Consider the following 24,388-nt stretch of genomic DNA (forward strand, 5'->3'; position numbering starts at 1 on the left):
GAAGACAAAACTGGAAGGGACCTGGCATGCAGCGAACATTTGTTATCTGTGCACTTTCCTCCTACTGTTTGAAAATTGAACACAAGCAGCAGGAGACTCATGATGTTCATTGTGCAGCCAGGTTTAATTTTGGAGGACGAGGGAAGAGGAAAAAAACACCAAAGCATGGGTAAGCGGGTATAAGGACACCCTGTTGTCATAAAAGTCCTAAAAGCACTGCAACAGTTTCCTCTGCTCCCCACCCTGCTTTTGGCCCCCTCCATTGCTATCAAACAGGGATTTATGAGTATCCATGTGTTGAGATTCCTACAGTGTTTCCATCCCACCGCTTCTGATTTATAATATAATTAGCTGGGGCACTTTGGCTGTCCACTGCTGGAACATGCAGAGGAAATCACACCAGTTAAATTAAGTCTACAGGTTACTAGGCACACATTTGTCTCAGGCTGGAGCAGAGAAACACTACTAATACCAAGTCTTAAGTCTTAGACTCTCAGGATATGAGCTCATGGGCACAGAGTTGTTCCATAGCTTGGAACTGGGTGACCAATGACAAAGGGCTTTTCTGGATTTCAGCCATGAAACTATTTGCACTTCTATTTGGCTAACAAGAAGGTTTTTCAATGTAGCACCTGCGGGCATCCAAAGCTCTCATGGACTCTGATCCTGTAGCTGATGGTCCAAATACATGATTGGAAAAGGGTAGCATGACTTAATGATCTTACTGCCTGTCAACTAAGTCCCAGTAACCTCACAGCCTGCACCAAATGTGACATAAAGTACTTCAGTGAAATCTACAACAGGAGCAATTCAGGTGGTTGATGGGTGTGCAGAAGGTCAGCCAGCACAGCTCAGCTGGTGAGAAGTAACCACACTTTTAGAGAATCAGATAGCCTTGGTATGATCCTGTTTTAGAGTACAGACTACAGTCATGAGCCACAGCAGGAAAAGTTCTGACATATACCTATTGAAACACTGCCCAAACAATTTCAACCTAAGAAATAAAAACATACAGTACTTATTTTTCAATGAGATTTTGGTACTGGTTGAAATCTTGCTTTATCCCCAGCAACAGTGCCTTTTTTTTGCATGGAATGTGGTGGAGGAACACTTACAGAACCACCCCAAGGCCTTGGCTGTCCTGGCATTTTTCTCAAAACTTTCCCACATTATTCTAAGACCAAGCAGAGCCATTTTTAAACATGACTGTGAATGTTGTTAACACTCACATAATGACATTTCAACCACATCATCACTGACCTGCGCTAGAAACCAGTGGACAGCATGAAAAGAGTAGTTGCTGTTTGGGCATAAGGCAATTTCACTTTCTGTTTCTGTCCTGCTTTTTCTTTAAGCACCCAAAAGGCAGTTAAAAGCAATCCCAAGTGTGTTTGTTCCTCAAATTGGGAATGTACTGTTTTTAAGAAATTTCATGCCAACAATTCATAGAACTTACTACTACATCATCAGGTACACACAGATTAATGTAAATCCACTAGCATATGGATTCCAAGGATGAGGTAAAAAATGGATTCAGTTATTAACTTCAAATCACAGAATAAAACTGTTCAAAAGTCCAGAGTGGAGTGAAAAGGTTAGAGATTCTAACTTTTAATGCTTGCAATTAATATCTTGCAAAATTAGAAGTTGGACAGCCAAAAAAGCCAGACCCCTAGAAATTATTTCAAGATCCTCCAGACTGGGGCTGAACTGACTTGAGTTTTCACAGCTCAAGATAGCTCTGAACAAGCACACTTTCCTCAACACCTCTAGCTAAAGCTCTTACCACAAGAGTTCGCAAGCAGAGGGTCCCTGCTGGAGCACGAGGATCCAAAGCAGCCACAAGATCCCATACTTTAATTTTCCTAGTGGTGAAAAATAGACAAACACCATGGCTCTGTTAAAGAGAAAAGAGCAACTACTCACAGAAAAATAACTGTTAGTACAACTTAGCTAATACACCAGTTTAAGGAAAATTACAGCAATCCTCCTGCTCTTGAGACCTGCTTCTTGCATTTCCCCTTTGTAAAGCTTATAGAACTTAATGGGAGGTAAAAATATGCTGTCAGTAAAGTAAAACACATAAAAAGCAGGTGGTAATAACTAACAGAAACACACGGGAGTGCAGACAACTTGTCTGTAATGGCAAATGGTCCTGCAGACAACCACAGATGGGAAAGATTGTTCTTAAAAGTGGTTGAGCTGGAAGGAATTTCAGGTTGAGTCAGTCAGATATTCTTACCAAGCACAAGAACTGGACCACACACATCAAATCACATGGACTTATTTTAAAAGAAGATGAAAGCTATGCTCTTTAGCATGGTTCTCACTTACTGGCCATGAAAAGGTCCTCTTAGTATGAGAGACAGTCTGATATTTATACAGAAGATGCACAAAGTGGGATGGGAGACACTGAGACAGACAGAAAGATGCAAAGCATTGACTGCACTGATATCCTCACCCATCATATGCCCCACTGACTATCCTCTTGTTATCAAAGCGTATGCATCTCACCAACTCTTCATGGCCTTCCAGTACTCGTAAACATGCCCCACACTCTATATCCCACAGCCTGGAAGAGAGTACAAAGAAGCATTAAGAATTTTTTAATACCTTAGCATTGCACTGAAACATTTGGTCTTTGCTTGTAGTTAATGGAAACTTGGAAATAAAGATTATGATGGAACAACAAAGAAGAAAGAAACCACACTCATCACTCCTTTCCCCACAGTTAAATAGATACATGATTTTCCACATGACCCTACGATGTTACAGTAACACACAGGAGATGAGCCACAAACCAGTTGTGTCTAGTATCTACAGCTCTAGTAACACAAGGTATCTCTCAGTTATCTTCACAGTAAGCCTCACTTTATTTTACTGAGGTTCATAGTTTGTAAAAGTGTTGTGCCTTGGTTTTAAGATATTAAGAGAGAGAGACTTACTAATCCCCTCAGCAGCTTGTTTCAATTGATACGATCACCTTCATGGGGATGTGACCTTTCTGTTCCCCTACATGCCCATTTCTGATTTGGAGACTTCCATCAGACAAATTAAGTTATCAATATAGTGGTGTGAGGTTCAAGAATTAACAAGACCTTTTTCTTTGTCGTTTCTCCTCCTGAAGGTATGTTTAATCTGTAATCCAGGCACTTATGCATATACTAAAATGGATGCTCTGTGTTTATTATTTTAAATGCATTTTTTTTCTTGCTCTCAAATAACTCCTGTGGCTCTATGTGAACTGTTTCTAGTAATACAGTATTTTTAAAAAGTTCTGGCACCCAAACCAATATACAGTAAGAGGCCCAGCAACACATTATTCTTTCAACTGTACCTATCCCAGAGTTTTAGCTTTTGTGATGGATTTTCAGCATGGAGAATAAATTAAAATACATAATATTTACACCTGGCCACTACCTTGAAAACTAGTTAAAGGCTTCAAACAGTTATGAAGTAAGTCTATTTGTTTTCCATACTTTTGCCAGCTCTTTGATATGACTCCCAATTACCATGGATAAAAAAAGATTATTTGCCTACAAGAACTGAAATTCTTTGACATGTATAGTCTAGAGGTGTTCCATCTCTGGCTGAGACATGCTCTGCTCCTACAGTAATCCTGTAATAGCAATATCTGCTCTGAGTCCCTGACACACAGCAGAAAGAAAGCAGTCACAAATGTTCTCAAACGCTCATTCAGTAAGTGCTCTGACTGGCATGAACTTCATTGCAGTGAGAAATATTGGGGGGGTTTGTGGAATTTCTCTGGGTGACACATCTTGAAGCAGTACAGCTGCTGAGAGGTCAGGTCACTTTTGCTTGAGAGACAAAGAAAGAGATAAACCATCCCCCATGTATTTTATTCCTGAGGTTCCCCAGGGAATAATCCAGATCTGGTTGATGTGTGCCCAAGGCTGGTGGATAATGGTTGCAGCTGTCTTGCCACAACAAGTTTCTCTCATTTTGGACAACAGAGGAATGAACAGAACACTTTTGTCACTGTGGAACTGAGAAAGGATAGGTCTATGCACATGTTTGAAGCCAACAAGGAGCTCAAAGTGATTCTTCAATCTGTGAAGTTGATCTTTCAGGAATCTATGAAGGGCCCAACAGTTTTACTTGAGTACAGCACACCAGTCAAGGTCAGAGCAAGCAACTCCATGAAAAGGTCAGCCAAAGGCACTCTGGCTGCTAGAGAGCATTACCTCTCTCAAGGACTGTAAACAGGATGGACAATGCCAGACATTAACTGGTGCAGAAAGGTTTGGAAGACCAATCTTGTGCCAGGAACTTTTGTGCCATGTGTTTCCATTCCTTGCCATTGATCATGAAATTGCCAGCAGCTCTGGGAGGCTGCATCACACTAACTAAGGCCTGTATTTTCAGGTCCCAGTCTGAGGTTTTACCTGGATGGGATTACAAGAGGTGATCATGTCCCTTGTCACATGGCAAATGGGCTTTCATGTACAAAGGGGATAAGTGCTATTAAGAGTAGGGTCTCTTAGCAGAGTTGGTGCCAAGGGACTTTCTCAGATTTGATAAGTTTCTCTTACTTTTACTTTTTTAAATATTCAAAGGAACAAAGAGTAAAAGAACTAAACTTAAGGCTTGAGAACTAACTAAAAAAAAAAATCACTTCAATTGTGTACGCAGTCAAAAACACTACCACTGCTCTTTCCTGTAACTTTGGGAGAACTTCTGGAAATAGAGGGAGGTCTGCAATTATCTCAGACTTTAATTCACTTGAAAGCAGAGCAGGGAGATGTACAGAAGGCAGGTGAATCTGAATCCCCACCTCTTAGAAAGAATGCTGTTGTCTAACAGATTGGTATCAGATCCTTATGTGTGCACATCCTAGAAATAGACACATGAAGACCCACCACTCATTAAAAACTTAACCCAACATAATATTGTCTAATTTTATTTTCTTGCCCTAAATTCTCCGGTTCCTTTTTTTTCCTACATTTTTTTTTTTTTGGCTGTAGCAATTAGGAACTTTGAAGCTAAGATACTGAAGTGATTGGATTAAACTTGACGGACCAGTTTCTGCTAGATGGAAATTAGCACAACGATAGTGATGTCTATGTAGCAGGTGAAATTTCTGGCTTAAATCAAAACCTAAACATTTTTTCTATGTCTCAGCTACTTTACATGTCCTCAACGTTTGCAGTTACAAAACTAGAAATCACAAATTCATCTTCTGGAAAAAACTTTCTCTGCAACTGAGGAATAATGGGCTTTTAAGTTCTAGATCAGCCTGTACTGAAGTCCAGCACACAACATCTGATAGTGGATTAAAATCAAATGTAAAAAGCACCAAGCCATCCACAAAGATGACTTAAGAAACTTTTTCTTAATCATCCTTCTACTGACTTGTGCCCTCTGCTAATGGCTGGGATGGGAGAAAACTGTCTTTCAGCATCTTGCCTTGCTCACACTGCTGCTAAACTTGACTCCCATTAAGATTCACTGTTGACATTCCTGAAATTCTAGCACAATTTATCTCTTAAGTAGGGATTTTGTCCAATGCAAGCATAAAAGTAACTGTATTCCTGTTTAGTATTATCACTATCTTGACATTTATTTTTATTAGCATTGCATATTTTAGATCCTTCCCTAGCTGCTGTAGTATTTAACTATTTCTTGCTCTACTTCTGTGGCCAAGTTTCATGGTACAACTGCAGAGGGCTATTTTTTCTATTTGAAGTGCAGTTCTCAGCAGTGGTGCTGCTCTTACACAATGCCTGTAATACCTCTTCCCTTGATTAAGAGATGGAAGTTTTAGCTCTCCTGGTCATGCTCTGAGACAGCTTTGTACTAAAATTTGGAACAGTGACCTGGTGATGTCAACCAAAGGACCACTGTTTTTCTACAGAATGCAGAGCAGGGAGAGGCAGCATGTTGCAAACCAAGTCCACAGGCAAACAATAGCACAGGTCATTCTCACTGAGGAAAAATTATTACATGTGAAGTGAAGGGTTCCTGCTTACACTACCAGCTTTCAAGTTTCACCAAAAGGCAGACAATTACTTTAAAAAATGACAAAGGGAAAGGGAGGTTGCTGTTACTCCCATTTCCATGACAGAGCCATTTTTTTATATCACGTAACTAATATTCAAGCTTGTTCCATACATCCTGAAATTAGTGGGACATCCCTCTGCCAGCATCTGCAGGATGTAGGGAGAAATTCTGGTTTGTGATACCAGAAAGAGTTAAATCTCAGACTGCAACTAGGGCAGCTGGAGAAGTGCAAAAGGCAGCAAACTGAACTTCATGCTCTAAACCAGCTGTTCCAAACTTAACCAGGTGCCAAGTACCACAAGAAGAGTTTGGCGAGAGCCCAGGAGGATTTCTGCAGAGGATTAAATGCCTCTTACTGCAAATCTGACCCCTTTAACTAGACACATAGTCCAATTAAAATATCACAAGAGGACATCGTAGAAAGTGGTACTTGCCAGCTCCTTCATACACCAGAACTGTCAGAGCAAATGCAACTTGTTGATTAGTATGGGACCTCTTGAGATGTAGAGGATGAAAGACAACACAGTAAAACAGGCTTCTAATATCTCTTTCCAGTAGTTCCCAATGTTCTATACTGAAGAAAGCATATTTCAAAGTTGACAAGGGTACAGAGCACTTCAGCTGCCTAACCTCAGCACGTCCCAAGGCACCAGAGACAGTGTGCCTGCACAGAACCCTGTGATGGGGAGTGTGTCTCTCACCTGATGGTATTATCTGAAGAGCCGCTCACTACTAGCCTGTCTCTGTACTGCAGACATGCAATGCCTCGTTTGTGGCCATTTAAGGTGCGCACAAATTCGCAGGTACTAGTGTTCCATACCTGTGACAGGAAGGGGGGAGGGAACCACAGAGACAAATTATTACGAAGAGACTAACAAAAGATGGTGTCTGTATGATAAATAGATGCATCCAGAATGCTCTTAATGAAGATGCTACCATTAAGACTGGGAAAATCACCCCTCTGATGACCTGTGATTATAGTCTGCAACTGATAGCAGGGTGGGTCACTGTACACAGAAGATTTTTGCCACACAGTATCAAATTAGCTTCCAGGTTCAGCATTCTTGGGTTACGATTTTGTTTACACACGATAGATTCTCCTGAGGTTTAATGCTGCAGACTGGGATCACAGCAGTAACACTTAAGTGCCTCCTTAAGTATCTCCTATCAACTCACCTTCACTTTTGTCCCCATGCTGCCCTCTAACAACTGTTTAAATGACTGAACAGATTATGGAAGTGGTCAAGTCGAAAAAGAACACAGAAAAAAATGTTCTTTTTTAACTGTATCTGTACCTGGAACTGATTTGCCATAGGTTCTGTAAATAAGCGGTGCCAGCTCAACTGAGGAGGGACAAGTGCAAATGAGCAGGAGGAAGAACACTGCTTCTAAAGGAAGATCCTGCCAGGGGCCATCTTCCCCATCTGGTCACTGTTCTTTCCTAATAAATACCCCAGAGCAGCAAACAAAAAGCCTCTGAAACACCTCACCTTTATAGTTCTGTCACCTGATGCCGATACAATGTACTTGTCATCAAAGTCCACCACGTTGACAGCAGCTCGGTGCCCTACGAGCACCCTCCTGAGGGTGATGTCTGTCGGGGAGGCCATGTCCCACACGGCGATGGAGCGGTCCTTGGAGCATGTCACCATCATGCCGTTGTTGAAGCGCAGGTGCAGCACGGCCTCGCAGTGGTGGATCAGCGTATTCAGCATCTCGCCCGCGTTCACGTCCCACACTCTGCAAGGTTCACATTTCAAACCAGACAGATGAGAGTTAACAACCTGCACTGCGAATTTTCTGCAGAGCCAGAGAGGGACAGGGAGAGGTAATTGACTCTCTAGCGATATTAGAGAAGCAAACACCACAAGTTATATCTACATCTATTAAATAGTTCATTAAAAAATGTATTAGATAAACCTGTTGATTATGTGTACATTGAGACAGTCCAGCAGCCAAAAACCCTGCAATGCAGTTAACACCATAAAAATAATGCACCCAGGAAAAAAGCATTCTTTAATTAAGGAAATTTAATGCTGAGGAAAGGTAGCAGACTGATGGCCTTACTGACTGGTGTTTCCTGGTTGTGCCAGCCTATTATACACTTCATTTCCAGCCAATGTGGAGAAGTAAGTTCCCTGACAGGCTTCATTTTTGACCTCTCTCACAGGACTATCAGCTCAAGTGGTAATTTATACAGAAGCAGAAGACAAGACAATTATTTTCAAACAAATACAAGTAATTGCCACAAGTTGCACCATGATTTGCATTTACCCTGCGGTGCATCTGGTACACAGCTACATTCCAGGAATGCACTGAATTCCCAAATTAAGACATAGCATTTATGTCAATTTAATGTTATTGGAACCAACTGTTTCAACTGAAAGATAATTTAAGATGCAAGTTAGATAAAAGCTTTATACAGAACTTTTAGTACCTGAAATGAAAATTTTAAGCCTTAAAAATATTTATTTTGGGCTATTCTGTTGGCAAACTTCTTTTGCCCTCCATAAAGAGATTTCTTTTGGTACTATGACACCTTTATCCCAGATACACTATATGAGAGCAGAAAATGGCTGTATCATCAGGCACATCAGACCTCGCAGAAGTTAAAACTTCCTGCTGCCAATAAGGCAAGCAATAAGAAAAGGCAAGATGTGAGAAACACTTCTAATGTCTTATTTTCTAACTTATGGAAACTAAAGTGCATCAACTTATAAACTCTAAATGAGAAGGAAAACCACATTCCAATTAGAAAATGCAAAGGAGAAAAAACTAAAGACCTGAGCCATTAACATACGAGCAGTTTGCAGACAAGGTTGCCAAACTGAACAGGAGCTGGAGACCCACTGACTTCTTTGGACAAGTGCATCCCTGAGATCTCAGAAGCATTAAGAGCCCATCTGTACTGTCTATTGGATGAAGCCTCTCTTCCTGAGGAGACCCAAGGATAAAAGTGATGCATCCTATATGCCTCTGGGGTCTGCACAAACCTTTATAGATACAGTGGGAGACAAAGTATTCCTGGGCAAGTAGCCAGTCTGCAATTTGGCCTGCCTGGCCTGATATGGAAAATGACAGTGCTTGTTACAGAAATCAGCCTCTCCTTTTGTGATCTGTTTAGCCCAGTGCAGTTCCCACATCACCTCCAGGCAGGCAGTGTTGCTGAAATTCTGGATTCCTATGAATGACAGGACCCCAAAACCTAGAAGAACTGCAAGACTGCATGCATCACATGTTATAGTTCGATTTAATTAGCTTAACAATACTACTATGAGCTTAACGACAGTATTTTACACAAGCACAGAGGAGCTTGCAGCCATCTGAATGCATGCTAATAGCTCCAGAAAAGGCCACCAATGCAGGTTTTTGCTGTCTAACTTCACTACAAGAGCAGTGCTTGTACTCTGACAAGGAGGGAGTATATAACAACATGGAGAAGTCAGACCTGCCCCTTCACATCCAAGCTCATATTGCAATTCATTAACTCATAAGTGCCTCTATTTACACTACAGGTGTTACACTCTTTGGTATCCTCCAATATGACTGGTGGACTTCACAAATGCACAACATGCATCACAAATGCTATCTTGAGGTGTCCATCCTTTTTCTGGAGACTTGAAGAAAAGCAAGGTTAGAAAGATTTAATGAAAAGAAACATCATGCTAAAATTTAATTTAAAGTCAGAGGACATCTAGTCATACATATTTTGTTAAAATTAAATGACAACGGACAACTAAACCTACAAACTTGCTTTGAAAACCTCAACTCTTAAAAAGTTATTCTCAAAGAGAATTTATAACATTCTCAGGGAGTGTCAAAACATGCAAAACCTTGGTGGAATGCCAGATGGCCTTCCTAAGTCATCTTGACCTTGACTGGCCTTGGCTTAGATTCTCATTTCTCCCTGACAGCGATTTGCATGGACATCTGATAAGGACAGCACAATGCTGAACAACTTCATGGAACTGCTTGAACGGCACACATTTAAGAAGAGATCATTTCAGCAGCTTGCAAACCTGAAATCTTAAGAGGCAAACAGAAAGGTGCAAATCAGGGGCACACACCTGACTGTTGAGTCTGAAGATCCAGTAATGATCACCCGTTCATCATACTGGAGGCACAGGACAGAACCCGTGTGGCCGGTGAGAATTCGCTTGCATTCCAATGTATTCTTATCCCAGATCTAAGACAGCAAACATTCAAAACTGGACAGTTCAGTAAGGTTTCCATCTTTCAGCACTTACTGGTTTGACTAGACTGTTTTTTACTATAGCACATCTTCCATAGTGCACTTAGAACACATTTAGTGGCATCTGCAGAGTCTTCTACAGGCTCTTTGGTGCAATACATTGACATCTTTGATATTACTGGCTTTACTACGAATATTGGTTTTACTTTCTCACAAGGATACAGGGCCCAGTAATTACATAGCCTGTAATTACTGCTGGACAGAAACTCTGCTGGCGAAGCCTGTCTGTCTGAAAACAGGGTCTCTCTAGCCAGATAAAAGAGTAGCTGCTGTGCAGGTGGGAGATGGGGGAAGGGGAAGCAGAAGGCTAGGTTACTAACAAGAGACTGGGTAGGTGTCACTGAAATTAGGACACTATTATTTATGGCATAGGCACTCCAAGCCATTAGTATGCCATGATGGAGCATTCTCACCTTAATAGTATTGTCTCGTAGGCCGCTTACTATCTTCTGATCATCATACTGTAAACAATAAACCCCTTTGCTTGTCTCACTTCGGCAGTGGATCCTCTGTAAACTGTGCCTTCCACACCGCCAGTTCGACTCTATCGTCTTGAAGAGATAGGAGACAAATGAGATGTAGGGGAAAAATAAAAGCACAGAACTATCTCCCCTTTTTTCCCTTTGGTTGAGAAGGCAGCAGACACTTTTCTTTACGCTTTTTCCTGCAATCAGGCCCATACAATGACATAACTGCTTTCTAGAATACATGTAATAAAACCAATTAAACAGACAAATGCTTAGAAAATATATTGTGGCTAAACTGATCTGTGCTGTTGCGAATGGTGAGGAAGAAGTAACCTAAAAGTCTTTTTCTATCTCCAACCTTTAGCCCCTGCTGACTCAACAGCTAAATAACTGAAGAGAAAGTCTCAGTTGAGCTCTAAATGCATTTACAAACTTGTCACAACAGTGCCCGAGCACTGCTTCTGTCGTTAGGAAACAACCAGAACATGCCATTTTGCTCACACTAAATGCAAGGCAAACATGCTCAGCTGCTTCCTGCTTTCCTGAGTCTTAGGACTGCAGAGTTCAGAAATGCACTTTCTCCCTGCTCCAGTTCTTGATATTCTCCTTTAACAGCCTATTAGGTCTCATTGCACCAGGAGGAGCAAAGTACCACGGAACAGAGAAAACCAAGATGTTACAGTGCTGCTGTGATATCTGATGTGCAAAGTGTGGAGACTCCACCTGCAAACAGCTTACTGCACAATCCAACTCATCCTCTGTCTAAAGGAGCAGCAGGATCTTTTATTAGTATCCCATATCTACAAACTCCAGACAAACACAGACATGTCAGATTTAATGAAATACTACACTGCAATGGAATATCCTCAGAATTTCAGCATCATGAATAAATCAGGAACATTTGAAAAAAAACAAAACTAAAAAAACAATAGTGAAACACCACCATATCTGGCAGCTGTTTCTTACCTCTATGTCCTGTATAATTTTGGGGTAAAGTGCTCTGTAGAAGGAGTTGGGTGGCGCAGTTCCATCAGGAGGTTTATTTTTAAATAGATATTGCCCCCTGGAAGACAAAGAACATTTCCACTGAACACAAATCATCTTTCAGCATTTTGGAGAAAGGTCCTCCTGGCATTTTACAAATGGATAACCACTGCTGACAGATTCACAGTCAAACTTAATTTACTAAGATGGGATGGTTCCTTGTTTGTTTGCCCTGCAACGTGTCAGTGTTGCATTTTAACACTGAAATACCCAAGAAAAATCTGTGTCTAGTAACTTGGGGAAGGGAAATAAATTCTCTATTATGGACATGGGCCCATTCAGCACAGTAAGGGTTGACAGTGGTTCATGCTTGCAATATTCACACACATTATCAGAGGTCACCTTTAAAATAAAGCATGCAAAGCAAAGGAAATAAGCCAAGGAACCCTCAAACCCTCTACACATTCAAGGCTAGCTTTTATCTGCATTAGCAGGAACAGTATCAGTTTGGGTACACGGACATTTTACTGCTACTACTCTGTGCTGGTAAGCAACACCTCATCTGTGGTGCCTCCCTCATCTCAACACTGATTTGGAATACTCACATCCCAAGCCAGAGTTTTGTTACCAAAAAATCTGTAAACGGCAATCACTGCCTGCTGTGTAAAAAACTTTAATTCCTCATCCTGAAGTTAAGAAGCCACCAAACACGGTGTGGAAGCTAGTAAACCCCACCATGGGCGTACTAACTGCTGTTCTGCCTGGCAACATGCCTCACAAAATGGAGAGAGGCACAAATGCCTCCGAGTGTAATCCTGGCATCAGAGGCACAGAGTTTACACTGGGCCAGCTCTCCACTTCTCCCTCCCTTGTTCCATTACAGCATAATTAATTGTTCAATACTTCCTTGTGCATTTCCTTCCTGTCCTTTCCATACAGTACACCTCAAAACCCATTTCAGAGACTGCAGCTGCCCTGATACACTTGAACTAGAGAGATCACAACAATGAACCAAAATCTTTGGGTTGTAAGGCAATACCAAACTACAGGACTGGACAAGCAAAATGACAAATGCTCAGGAAAAGAACTTTTGATACTTCTTTAAATCAAGAATTCAAAGTACAACTCGAGAGAAAGGTGCTTTCATGTTTGGACAGAGGAATTACCTCTTTCTTCAAATATAATGACCAGCAGACATGCATATGGGAACAAATACATGAAGATGGCATACATGGATGCAGACAAGCCACTAACTAGACAGATACCTATTTCCTGTGATCCAGCCTGGAAGTGCATTCATGAAAATTAGTATTACTGGCCAAGGAAGATGAAAACCTCTTTCGAGATGCACAGAATACCTTGGAGACATCCTGGAAGACTTGGGGCAGGTCTAGAAAAACCTGTGTACAAGCCTGTGTGCCTAAAAACCTTTTAATTCTTTCTAACTTTACTAGCTAATGTAACACAAAGTCTGGTTGCTACCTGTAAGTTGTGCTGTGCTGCATGCATAGTCAGCTGTTTACTGTTCAGCTGAAGGATTGCTTGGAATTTCCATGGCATCCCAGTAGCTGTTGTGCTGTGGCTCTGGGATAAAAGGAACTATTGTTTGCAGGTTTTGATGACCAGCCAATTCAATCACACAAGCATACCCAGATTTTGGGCTTCTGTTTTATATTTCTCTAAATCTGTGTAACTCTTACTGCTCCCTGACAATCTGCCAGTGAAGGCTGCCATGCTGCAAAACTGGGGGGGGAGTTCTGTTGTAAACCATGAGCTGCAAATGCTGAAATCAGGCAGCTCATGTGCAAATTGAGGAGCTGTAACCAAGTAACACCAGTTGTCCATCATTCTGAACTGTCCAGTTAGTAATCTCCTTTTGCCATGCACAGAGCTAGCACTGATTACAAGCTATGAAGTTCTATAGCACTGGGTATTTTCTGTCTGCATCTCCTAACCACACAGCTCTACCTGTTCACCACAGAGATAACCAGAGGGCAATATGAAAGACTTGGGCACAACTTGCTCTTGAGTCAAAGTAACCTCCAGCACATACCTGAAGAAGAGGTGCCGTAACAAGGTGACTGTCCTTCAGATGAGAAGCAAAACTTTGCACCTGTCTTTTGGAAATGTAATGTGTCTGTATGACCAGTATTTGGTGCTAATGTTATTTCTAAAGTGTGGAGGGAGCAAACCCCAGTGATGCCTCAGCAGAAGACACTCAGCTGATTACACCATACTCCAAGAATGGAGAATGAGAATTGGGAAGGGTCTAAACAGAGAAAACTGAAAATAGTAAGAGGACAAGACAACACATCATTATGGTTGGCTAGTGCAGCCAAAACATAGGAAATGTGCTCATCTTCAATGTGGAAAAGGTTACTGCAAAAAGGAGAATGAGAAACTGTCCTGCTTATCTGTGCAGGTCAAATGCAACAAGTCAAACTGTAGCTAGGAAGACAGCCTAGATATCAGGAAAACCTCTCAAACACTGAAATTAGAAAGAGTAAAAAAAGTGAAACCATCGAATGACTTTCCCAGGCATTGCCTGGGGAATCTCCATCAGTAGATTTAGTAAATCCTGGCTAAGGCCCCATGGAGAACTGAACAATAGGAACTACTGAGACAGCAACATAAGTTCTCCTGACCCCCACCCCAAAGCTTATCTCTGTAACCCTATAGGCTATGTTACTTAACCCTTACTATTGGTCAAGTTTGGGTTCCCCTTAACCCTATAAAAGGGGCCTGCTTTAGCCCATTCGACAGAAGAAGAGCTGTCACTGGGACCCTTCACAGACTCCCCCAATAAACATCACTGTGGAACGCCAGGACCTCTCCTTCTCCTCTCTCGCCGTCTGCTGCAGCCTCAAGCCAAGAGCACCCTACCTTAGCAAGCAAGAGCTGAGATCCTAAGAGAGCTTGCAATCACTAAAGAGCTGGCAATCACCAAGCTTGCTAAGGGGTTCAGCCCGCGGCGATCGGCCTCGAGCTAGCCGAGCTTTGGCGCACCCTGTCCCCCTGAGGACTGAGCTCCCGGGCTATCTTGCACTGCTTGATGATAAGGCCAGAATAGAGGCTTTATTATAAATAGAGGATTTTAAGAACAAGTTAAGACAAAGATTTGGGATGACTTAAGAAAAATCTGTCTCTTCCTATGGGAAACAAAAAGGGCTAAATGACCTCTCAAGCTCCTCTTAGGACCTACTGTGACTTCAACAGTAGGGAGAAAAAATTGAAGTCCTCAAGAGAATAAGTCACTAAAAGAAATGCAAAAGTTACCACTGTCATGCTTGTGTTTATTTTATACTCTTTAAAACACTGCACTATTGGAAACAGATCAAAGTAGTATTTATTTGTAAAGAATGTCTCATAATCCTGATTTACTTGCCTTTACTTCCTGAGACAAACAGTATAACAAAATTAACCATAAACCAGGAGTCTTTGTTTGCAACTCTGTATCTTTTTAATAGCAACCAAAATGCCTGAGCTGTCACTTTTATCTTGTTTATGAAATATTCATACCCAGTTTCCCTTCTGCCAACATCCTAGGGACACCCTTGGAAAAGAAAATTATGTATTAAAGGGTGTACCCCTGAGAGAGAAAGTTCTAATGAAATGTTAGCAGAGCAGCTTCAAACTTGAGTGAGACCTACATTGTAGTAAGGCTATTCCAGATGATTATTAACTAATCTATCTGCATTTCTAAAGTCCCCTATTCTCCATGGTACCTACCCTCAGCTTCCAGTTTGAAAATTAAACAGATATCTAATAGTGAAAATCTGCTGAGGAAAACAAACAGACCTATCAGGAAAGAACTAATTCATAGCACATGCTCCCTCACTGCCACTCCTGAAAAAGCTCTTCTGCTCTGAACTGCTGACCGGTTTAGGGTTCCCTCGAGGCACACACAGCTTCTTAATTTGAACTGAAAGACAGCTGGGTGTAAAAATCTCAGTCTGTATATCTCACTTGTCACAGTGGGCTAAGAGCATGATCAGAAGGAAGTTGAGGAAAAAATCCCCCATGTTGCCACACAGCTAAATGTGGCACCTAACTCCCCAGTGCCTGATTTTTGATGTAAGCAACTGTCAGGTTTGGAACTAACATGATGTTTCAGTGCTGAATAACCCTCTTCAAATATGGTTTGAAACACACAATCCCTGCTGTCCTGAATGGGGGCAAAAGAGGTGAAAATTCAGTTTCCTTACCATCCTCTCCTCTCTGACAAACCCCTCCACAGGGAGTCTGTCCTGACCATTCTCTCAATGAGCTTCTTCCACAGCATCCCATCCGACGTCACCCGGTACCACTCCTTGCACACCAGCTCAGCAGCACACAAAGATCTGGCATCCAGGTATGACAGAATGTTCTCAGCAATGTGATCCAATCCCCGAGCTGGAGGAGAACAACAACAAGAGGAAAACATTATTTGTTGGACAGACAACTCCCCCTGCTAGTACAAAGATACACTCTCCTTCCATCTCCTCTTCTGCATGCGGAGCTGGACAAAATGCACAGAAGAGCATTTGAGGCTAAGATCAGGAGTGAGCAGTGTTATCCAACTTCCTTTGGATATAGAACAACAAGTCATTAAAAATAATAAAGAATCCAAGAAGTCATTCCAATCTACTTCGATGGGTTTTAGCACTAGGGGGATATTCTATGGATGGCATTTCCAACTCAGCAACGCAGCCCCCAAAATCTCTCTATATTAGGACCATTTCTCATCTCACTGCTACAGCTGTTCTCATGTTGCAACGGCTCAAAAGCTGTTTTTGCTAAAGCAGTAGCTTTTAAATGTAATGAAGAAAAAAATATATATTCCCAATGTGTGCCCTGAAGGGTAGCGGTACCTTTAGACAGGGGGGAGGGAAGGATATGCAGATGCACAGGGACGTCAAGAGGGAAGGAGAGGCTGTGTATGGAGAAAGTGAAGCAGGTTTGCTAGTTTCATTTATTTTAGGAGGTGAAGGAAAAATACACACCAAAATAACATCATTTGCAAGTATTTCCCAGTGTGAATACCAGGACTAGCTTTACTTCAGTATGACTGGAATGAAATGTAAAGCAATTGCCTGGTTAGCACCAAGCAGCTCAACGAAATGTCTATGTAGGGAAGGTTATGCTATATTTCTTAACTGGATGGAGGTAGTCAGTCAAAATGTGCCCTTACCAACTCAAATTTAATCACAATCAAAACTTCAGGAAAACAAGATGCCTTTTAAATGAGAAGTTGTGTAAATACAGCTTCTCTTGAAGGCTGTTTGGTTCACAAGTGAGACACACCGCCAAGAGATTATCTCACTTCACAGGTTAAATTTCATACGCTTTGTGAAAGTTTAGACCACATCATCCCTCAGGCATAATGTTCAATCCAAGCAAAAATGAAGCATTGCAGATTGGTATTACATGCATCTTCCCTCTGGTTCAGATTTGGGACAAAGTTAAATACATGTTTTCTTGCTTTTAAAACAACAGCCTCAAAGATCAGGCCCTGCTTGTGAGAGAGTAAGAAAAAGCAGTAAGTACATTTTTACAATCACATGTCTGGACTTCTGCAAACTGGGTGCAACCAGCTGACTTTGGTTAGAGTTCATGACACAAAAATGGCCCAACCTTTTTTCCCTTAATGAAAAGATCTCAAAAGTATCTCCCACTGCATGAAAATTAGACAATTCAGCATGCTCCTCCTGCTGCTTTCAAATATACTAAACTTAGAATACACTTTGGGTCAGATATTCTGCTCAGCATTTTATGCTTCAATCTTTATGTAGAAAAAGCATGTGAATGATTCCAGGCACAACCAGAGAGTGGAGAAAGAGGTCTGACATTTCTTATCTTTAGAGATGCAAAATTAGAAGTCAACCTGCAAAATAAAAGCATCATCAGCCTTTATTATGTATTTAATCTGAAGAGACATGTACAACCACTATTAAAAAACAAAAGTGTTTATAAATTTAGATTGACTTCACAGCAAATTGTGGAAAGAGGAAGATAATGGTTTAGTGAATGTCAACAGGAATTTGCAGGAATTCCACAACTGGCAGAGGTAGACATGGACATCCTGTTGCCCCATTCCTGAAGCTTTGTGTGGAAATGGCAGATTTCCCAGTCTGTGCTGCTTCCAGCAGGCTCACAGACGTTTACAGACCCACCAGGAAACTTACAAATGCCTGCCTCCATAGAATCCTTACAGGTGGCTTTAGGTCAGCAGCATCACCAGATGAATTAATTTTATATATGGGGAACAACTGGTGGTTTTAGGAAGCAGGGCTACACTGCAACACATGGGCACAGTAATCTTCACCCATGTGCCCTTTCTATTTCATCAGGACTTGCAATTTACATCTTGGCTGCAATAAGGTGCTGTAACTACTGCCATGTCCTTAAGTCATCCTTTGCCATTGATACTAGACCCTTTGCAGCTTAAGAATACTAATGCTTTGGCCTCACCTCCTCACATTTATGATAAGTGGATGGGCAGAGCTATTCTGGCCTGGTTGCAAACTCAATGTTATTATTTTGTTTCTTAGGAACAGCACAACTCACTGAGGCATGTATCTAACAAAGCATTGCTTCCTTAAAAAGGGAAAACTCTGCTCACCGAAGATTTTGCTAAATGGATGTGAAACATGATTAGCCCTTCAACCCTCTGAACCAACAAGAATGTTTCAGCTATTTCACACATGAAATCCTTATCAAAATTACTTTCCTCATAAAAAATGTTAAATAGCTTGAAAATGCTAAGCAGAAGCCTTATTTTTTCAGAAACTGAACAAACTTTGTTAAGTACACAGCTAAGCTGTATTTTTCAAACAACCTTAATTCTGTTCAAAGCACTGGGAAAATAATCTGAGCCAACTTTATTAGTAACACATGCCCATGATCTGAAATTACCTTTAATTCTGGTCATTCCTTGGGACTGTGCTAGGAGGACAGAGATAAGATGCCTCATGATTTTGAAGTAGCTTTATTGTTTTATTCACTCAAGGGGGAGAGCAGGAGAGAGAATGAAGTAGTAAAAATGAAACCAAAATACTGAACACTTGAGAATTTCAGAAAGCGAAGAAATACTTTCAGAGTTTACGGGTTTTTTTTTCATTATATGACTTAATTTAGAATTTTGTGTTCATCACCTTTTCCTAGGCAGTTTCTTACTTTCTTCCCTCCCATTCCCTTCACTGGAACCTGCTTATACTCAGGACATCCTGCACAGAGTCTGCACCAGTGCAATTCCTTGCCTTTAATTTTCTCCCTCAGAGTGATATTCACTAGGACACTTGCACTTTGTAAATATGCAAATTGATGCACATACATTATTTGCATACACATTTCCCCCAACTATTAAAACACTCATATATTAACTGCTTGATTCCTATTTATTCTGCATTCTGATAGACTAAAATCAGCTGCTTCCTGGGCAACTGGGAATAGACCAGTAACGAATATGGTATGGCTAAGAAATTTGGAATGTCTCTATAAGTATTTATAGCACCTGCCCAAAATTCTCAGAAAAAGCCCTGTAGGAAGAAATTAACCGAGAGCAGTGAGATGTGGTGATTTCATGGGGTGCTTTCATGGGGTCCCATGGAGAAAGACCTGGAAAAATTGTGTAAGCACCTACATGTATATTTCCACTTTAATAGTGGGGAAACCAATGCAGTTTCCAAACACTTCCTATTTTTCTGAAACAGAGCAGCTCCACAAGTTATAATGCTGCTCTAAGTACAAGAAGATTATTGCCATTGGACTACTAAAAACTAACATAAAGCAGGTACTTAGCATAACTAAGATTTTTTTTTAATGCTACAACAGCCATTTGATTACTGGGCACAATGAGCTTAAAATCCAATGAGTCTACCTATTTAACTTCCTAGCAAAACTCCTGCAGTGCCTTATGCTTTATACAATTCACAGTTAAACATGCTTTTTTCCATCTTTTACGGCTAGAATTTATATTTCATGTTGAGAACTCCCTTCTGAAGAATGATCAAGTGACTAGACTGATCAAATTGCCAAAAGTTCAGCACTTCTATAAAGGTATCCACAGAATAGGCTTTTAGCAAGAAAGACCTCTCTTCAACTGGCTGTTTAGAGACAACACCTGTACCACTTCTTGCTCAGGTCCCTCTCAAACTAAGGACCGAAGGTGTGGGAATGCTAATCCATTAAGTATCTAACTATTTATCTATCTACAGAGGTATGACCTAATGGTCTGAAAAAATATGACCTAAAGAGTCAGGAATTTATGTTTGGTTCTGAAACTCTATTGCTGTATATATCTGATCACTCACCACCTTAGTTTTCCAATCTATAAGACAGGGGGGATATAAAACTGCATGTACACTACTTTATGTGTGCATTCTGTGAGATCTGCCCAATGCCACATCTGAGAATAGCTGGGATAATGTTTTCAATGGAAAGCACTACAAAGGTGCAAAAACCAGAACACTTCCATCTTTTGCTCCTATGCCCTCCATTTTCTATTAGCAATAAACACATAATCAAAGCAATGGCTTCAGGAAGTTATTTCAGTAGGAAAGAGAGACAAATATCTAAATAAGAAAAGGGAAAACCTCAGCTGAGCAACCAGAAAGAGTAGTAGTTTTAATTTAAAAAATTTCGTTATTCATGCATCATTGTGGGCATTAAGAGCACAACTACCTGCCCTGTGGCTTGGGATAACTACCCATGCAATACAGAGATTAGCTATCAGTTACTCCAAGACAAACCATGATGGTGTTAGATCATGCCTTGACATACAGAAGGAACACAAATTAAAATATTATGACATTTCATACTGGTATAGCGCTTTTTATTCAAAAGCTATTATCTGTTTGGCAAACTAACTCTACAAGAGACCTCTCCAGCAGGGTAGGGTGGAACAGAACAGTTTTTTGAAAGACAAGGAGCAAGCCCCCTCTGCCTGCAGAAGTACCTGGCAGTGCAGTGATGAAGTCCCGCTGTAACATGGGTTTGAGGTATGAGTTTATGTGTCCGTGCTGGTAGTGACACATCTGGGAGATGAGGTGCTCCACAAACTCCACCTGGTCAGACTCGGACCATTGCTCAAAGTACTTGACGCAGAGCTCCTTCTCCTTCTCATAGCTTGCAGACAGTTTTCTTTGCTTGGGCACAATCATACTGGAAGTGCCATTGGCAAGTTTTGTCTGTAAACAGGAAGGAGAGGAACAACCCAAATAACACATATGAGAAGAAACACAAGCAGTTGTACAATTTCTTCTAGGGGGCAGACAACAGAAGGCAAAAAGAACTCTGACACATGAAAGCTGTGAGACCACAGATCCTGGCTGGTGCCATCAGCCCGAGCGCAGCCTGCAGGACAATGCACTGCCTCGTGCCAGAGCTGCACACAAAGGACTCTGGTCACATGGGAAACCTTCAGCAACACTTTAACATAAACACAACTTTATTTAACATGTAGACAGTAAAATGCATTTGGATTTCTAATGTACATATACCAGTTACTTCAATGCACCTACAGCAAACTGCATTGGTACTCTTTTTTTTTTTCTTCTGAAGAATGGATTGCTGCTAAAATTCATAGGGAATGCATGAAAGGGATGAAAAAAATTGAATTACACCTCGAGAGCAAAGCCAGCTCAAATAAACCCTGACATTTGGTAAATACTTCTTTCACAGAATAAAATATTTTCAACTTTCTGAGCACTGTTAATATCTTGTCAGAAGGAGTCAGCTCAAAGAAGAGTTTCAGGGACAAAGCAAAACATTGACATTTCAATTTACTACTTGATGGTTAGATATAAATTCTGCTTTCTAAATGATTTAACTGGAAGAAAAGTCTGCATTTTGCATTGCAAGGGTATCCTTTGTCAAAGTAAGATTAACCATTTGCTGGGAAATTATTTTTCTTATGCTGGTCAAATAGTTTCTATTTCCTGCTGAAAACATGTGATTTTCTGTTTTTCATTGCAACAGTTTCACACCAGACAGCATTATAATAACAGTCAATATCATGACATCATTTTTATTGTCAAAATACACACAGAGCTTCTTCATTAATTATCAAATAATTTAAAATAACTTACAGATCTAAGAACACATAAAATACTGAGGTAGGGATGCCTTATTTTTGTTCTATGATAATTCCAAGCATTGACCTTGTCAGGGGCCCTTATTAAATTTAAAGGAAAAAAAATGAATCCTTAAATCTCTCTGCAAAGATTTCTAATGAACTAAAAGAAATGCAATGATTAATCGATTTTACAGGAAAAGGAAAAACAACAAAAAAGCCTCTTTTCAGCAAGTGCCAAAACAGCAGGCTATTTAGACACCACAAAATTTAGTCACCAGTAGTAGATTTGGAATGCAGAAGTTTCTCATTTCTCAGGAATAAATAACTCCTGAACTTCAATACCTCCCAATCCCAACAGGAATCCTGACTTTGGAACACCAAAATTTGAAAATCTGAAAATCTACTTAACTGATCACCATATAAATTTCATTTTCTTAGAGATAATGCACCTAAATACTCTTTTCAACATTTCTAGAGAGCTGGATCTTCCTTTGGTAGAAAAAGACAGTAAAGAGCTGTGATTTTTAACAAGCAGCTCTTTTCTATTTCTGGATTACAGTTTGACTTAAGCTTCTTTCAGAACACAGAGCATGGTGATCATATCATGAGTGCTCCATTCTGCAGCTCAATGTTTTCAGGTTTATCCCCACTCCTCCCTGCAAATGTGTGGCTGTGGCTGTGTGTGGCTATGTCCAGCAAGATCATGCAAGACAAGGACAGCGAGTTATGATTTCATTCAATCCTCACGTGGACAGCATACTGCAAACAAGTCATAGAGCCACTACTGGGCAGCAGGAAAGAAAAACTCTCTCTTGGGCCAAGAGAAATCACTAAAGGGACTGTAGGCATCAAGTCTTGTGTGTGAAAGACTGGAGTTTTTCTAGCAAAGTCCACAGTAGTTAAGGGCCTGGCAAAAGATGATTACCAGTGGAGTTGACTGAACACCTGTGTTAAGAGATGCTGGTAATTTTTGCTGCAGTTAAACTGCCTGCAATACAGGCATCCCAGTAAAAATACTGGGTTAAGACAGTGGGGAGATATTGTAACCCACAAGTTTGATCTCATTTAATTTTTCATTTTGTTTGCTGTGCATCTTACAAAAACAGGTTGTCTCTACAAAGCATTTATTAAAAACCTATGCAAGTGTCTTTTAATTTGAGGGACTCTGAAGTCTGCCTAACATGCTGAGCCTGAGTGGAGCATACAGCTCATGTGCAAAGCCAATGAAGGGGCAGCTCCTTTCACAGGGTGGCACCACGTTCTGGCCTTTCCTTGCCTTCTGAACACCATTCTCCCAGCAGCTTTCAACTCCCAATTACATCTAAAACATTGGTTTGTGGTATCAAACAGAAGCTGCAACATCTGCAAATACAAGTCATGGCTTATGTGTGTGCAAATAGATGGCTTAGATGGGACAAAACAATTCATTCTGCCTGAACACAGGCTTCTTGGATAGGAATAATGAGTAAATTAAAGAATCCATTGACCAGTACTTTTAACAGCTCTGGAAGTGAAACTCCAGATTTATAAAGTGGTTCTGCTAAGAAAAGCACGTTACAGTGTTTATGTCCAAATTAGTGGACATGAGAACACCATATTTTTTAGGTTCATACTTCAGCTGCATTCTTATAATGTCACTTGAGACCTGGTCTGCACCCTTGCCTGCTCTGGTTTCACACCAAAAGCAGTGAGCATAAGCCGAGAGTGTGCCCACAAAGGTCTATGGTTTGTGCCAGCAGGGGACCAAGAGGACAGGATGTGCCATGAACACACCAGCTCTGCAGAGTAGAGACAGATAAACTGATAGGGCTCTCAAATCACTCAAACTGCAGTTTAGAACAAAAGTTCCAGAATTTTAATTTAAAGATTCCTGAAAATCCACTGGTAGTTCAGTGAAAAAGGCCTATTACAAAATAAAGCATCAACAAAACAACATCATCAAGCATCTGTATTATTGAATCATCTACAGTCTCCTCTCTCTCTTGATACAATAATCAGGCCTCACCTGATAAAGAAAAACCTGTTCCATTTGCCATCCACACTCCTAGGGTAAATATCCATCCAAATGCACTGTTCACAATCACATTTTCTATAAACTTCACTTCCAAAAATGGCAAAGAAGAATAAGCACTGGTAGCTCATCATCTGGGAGGCAATTTGGGTATAACAGAGCAAACTACTAAGTTGGAACAGATGAAGCTTTCCCAGCTCCCTTTTCACAAAGGCCTGTGTGTGAGGGCTGAGAGGTGCCCCAGCTGGCTCTGGGCACCACGACTCATCTGCAGGAATGGCAGAGGTGTCCTCTGACAATGCTGAGCTGAGCTCATAAGCCAGGAAACCCAGGGGACTGAGTGCCTCAGGTTGGTACTAGCTCAGGGATCCATGTACTATGCTCCAGTGCAGCCCGTAATTACAAGACCATTTCTCCAAATGGCTACATTTAACACAAAGCACATTTGTATGCCCAGTGAAGTAGAAGAGGACTAATATATGAAAGGACTTTAATCTAAATAATGGCTTGCAACTGTAGGAAGGTGCAATATTTCAACACAGATAAATAAAGACTGGATAAATCTCCTCCTTTGCATATAAAACAAACCAGCTATGGTA

At 40.9% G+C, this 24,388-nt stretch overlaps 1 protein-coding gene across 9 annotated transcripts in view; it reads right to left on the minus strand.

Annotated features, from left to right (window-relative positions):
• Window positions 1-24,388, minus strand: part of BTRC (beta-transducin repeat containing E3 ubiquitin protein ligase) — a 115,667-nt gene that overhangs the window by 3,108 nt on the left and 88,171 nt on the right. For all 9 annotated transcript variants that reach the window (XM_036385981.1, XM_054515642.1, XM_036385977.1 and 6 more), the window contains 9 exons: window positions 20,660-20,891; window positions 15,930-16,116; window positions 11,707-11,803; window positions 10,687-10,824; window positions 10,089-10,207; window positions 7,512-7,761; window positions 6,723-6,841; window positions 2,462-2,572; window positions 1,787-1,865 (listed from right to left, as the gene is read on the minus strand). In XM_036385981.1, coding sequence (XP_036241874.1) covers window positions 1,787-1,865; window positions 2,462-2,572; window positions 6,723-6,841; window positions 7,512-7,761; window positions 10,089-10,207; window positions 10,687-10,824; window positions 11,707-11,803; window positions 15,930-16,116; window positions 20,660-20,891 — 1,332 coding nt within the window. The remainder of the gene's footprint in view (window positions 1-1,786; window positions 1,866-2,461; window positions 2,573-6,722; window positions 6,842-7,511; window positions 7,762-10,088; window positions 10,208-10,686; window positions 10,825-11,706; window positions 11,804-15,929; window positions 16,117-20,659; window positions 20,892-24,388) is intronic.

This window comes from Molothrus ater, chromosome 8, assembly GCF_012460135.2.
Source record: "Molothrus ater isolate BHLD 08-10-18 breed brown headed cowbird chromosome 8, BPBGC_Mater_1.1, whole genome shotgun sequence".
NCBI lineage: Eukaryota > Metazoa > Chordata > Aves > Passeriformes > Icteridae > Molothrus > Molothrus ater.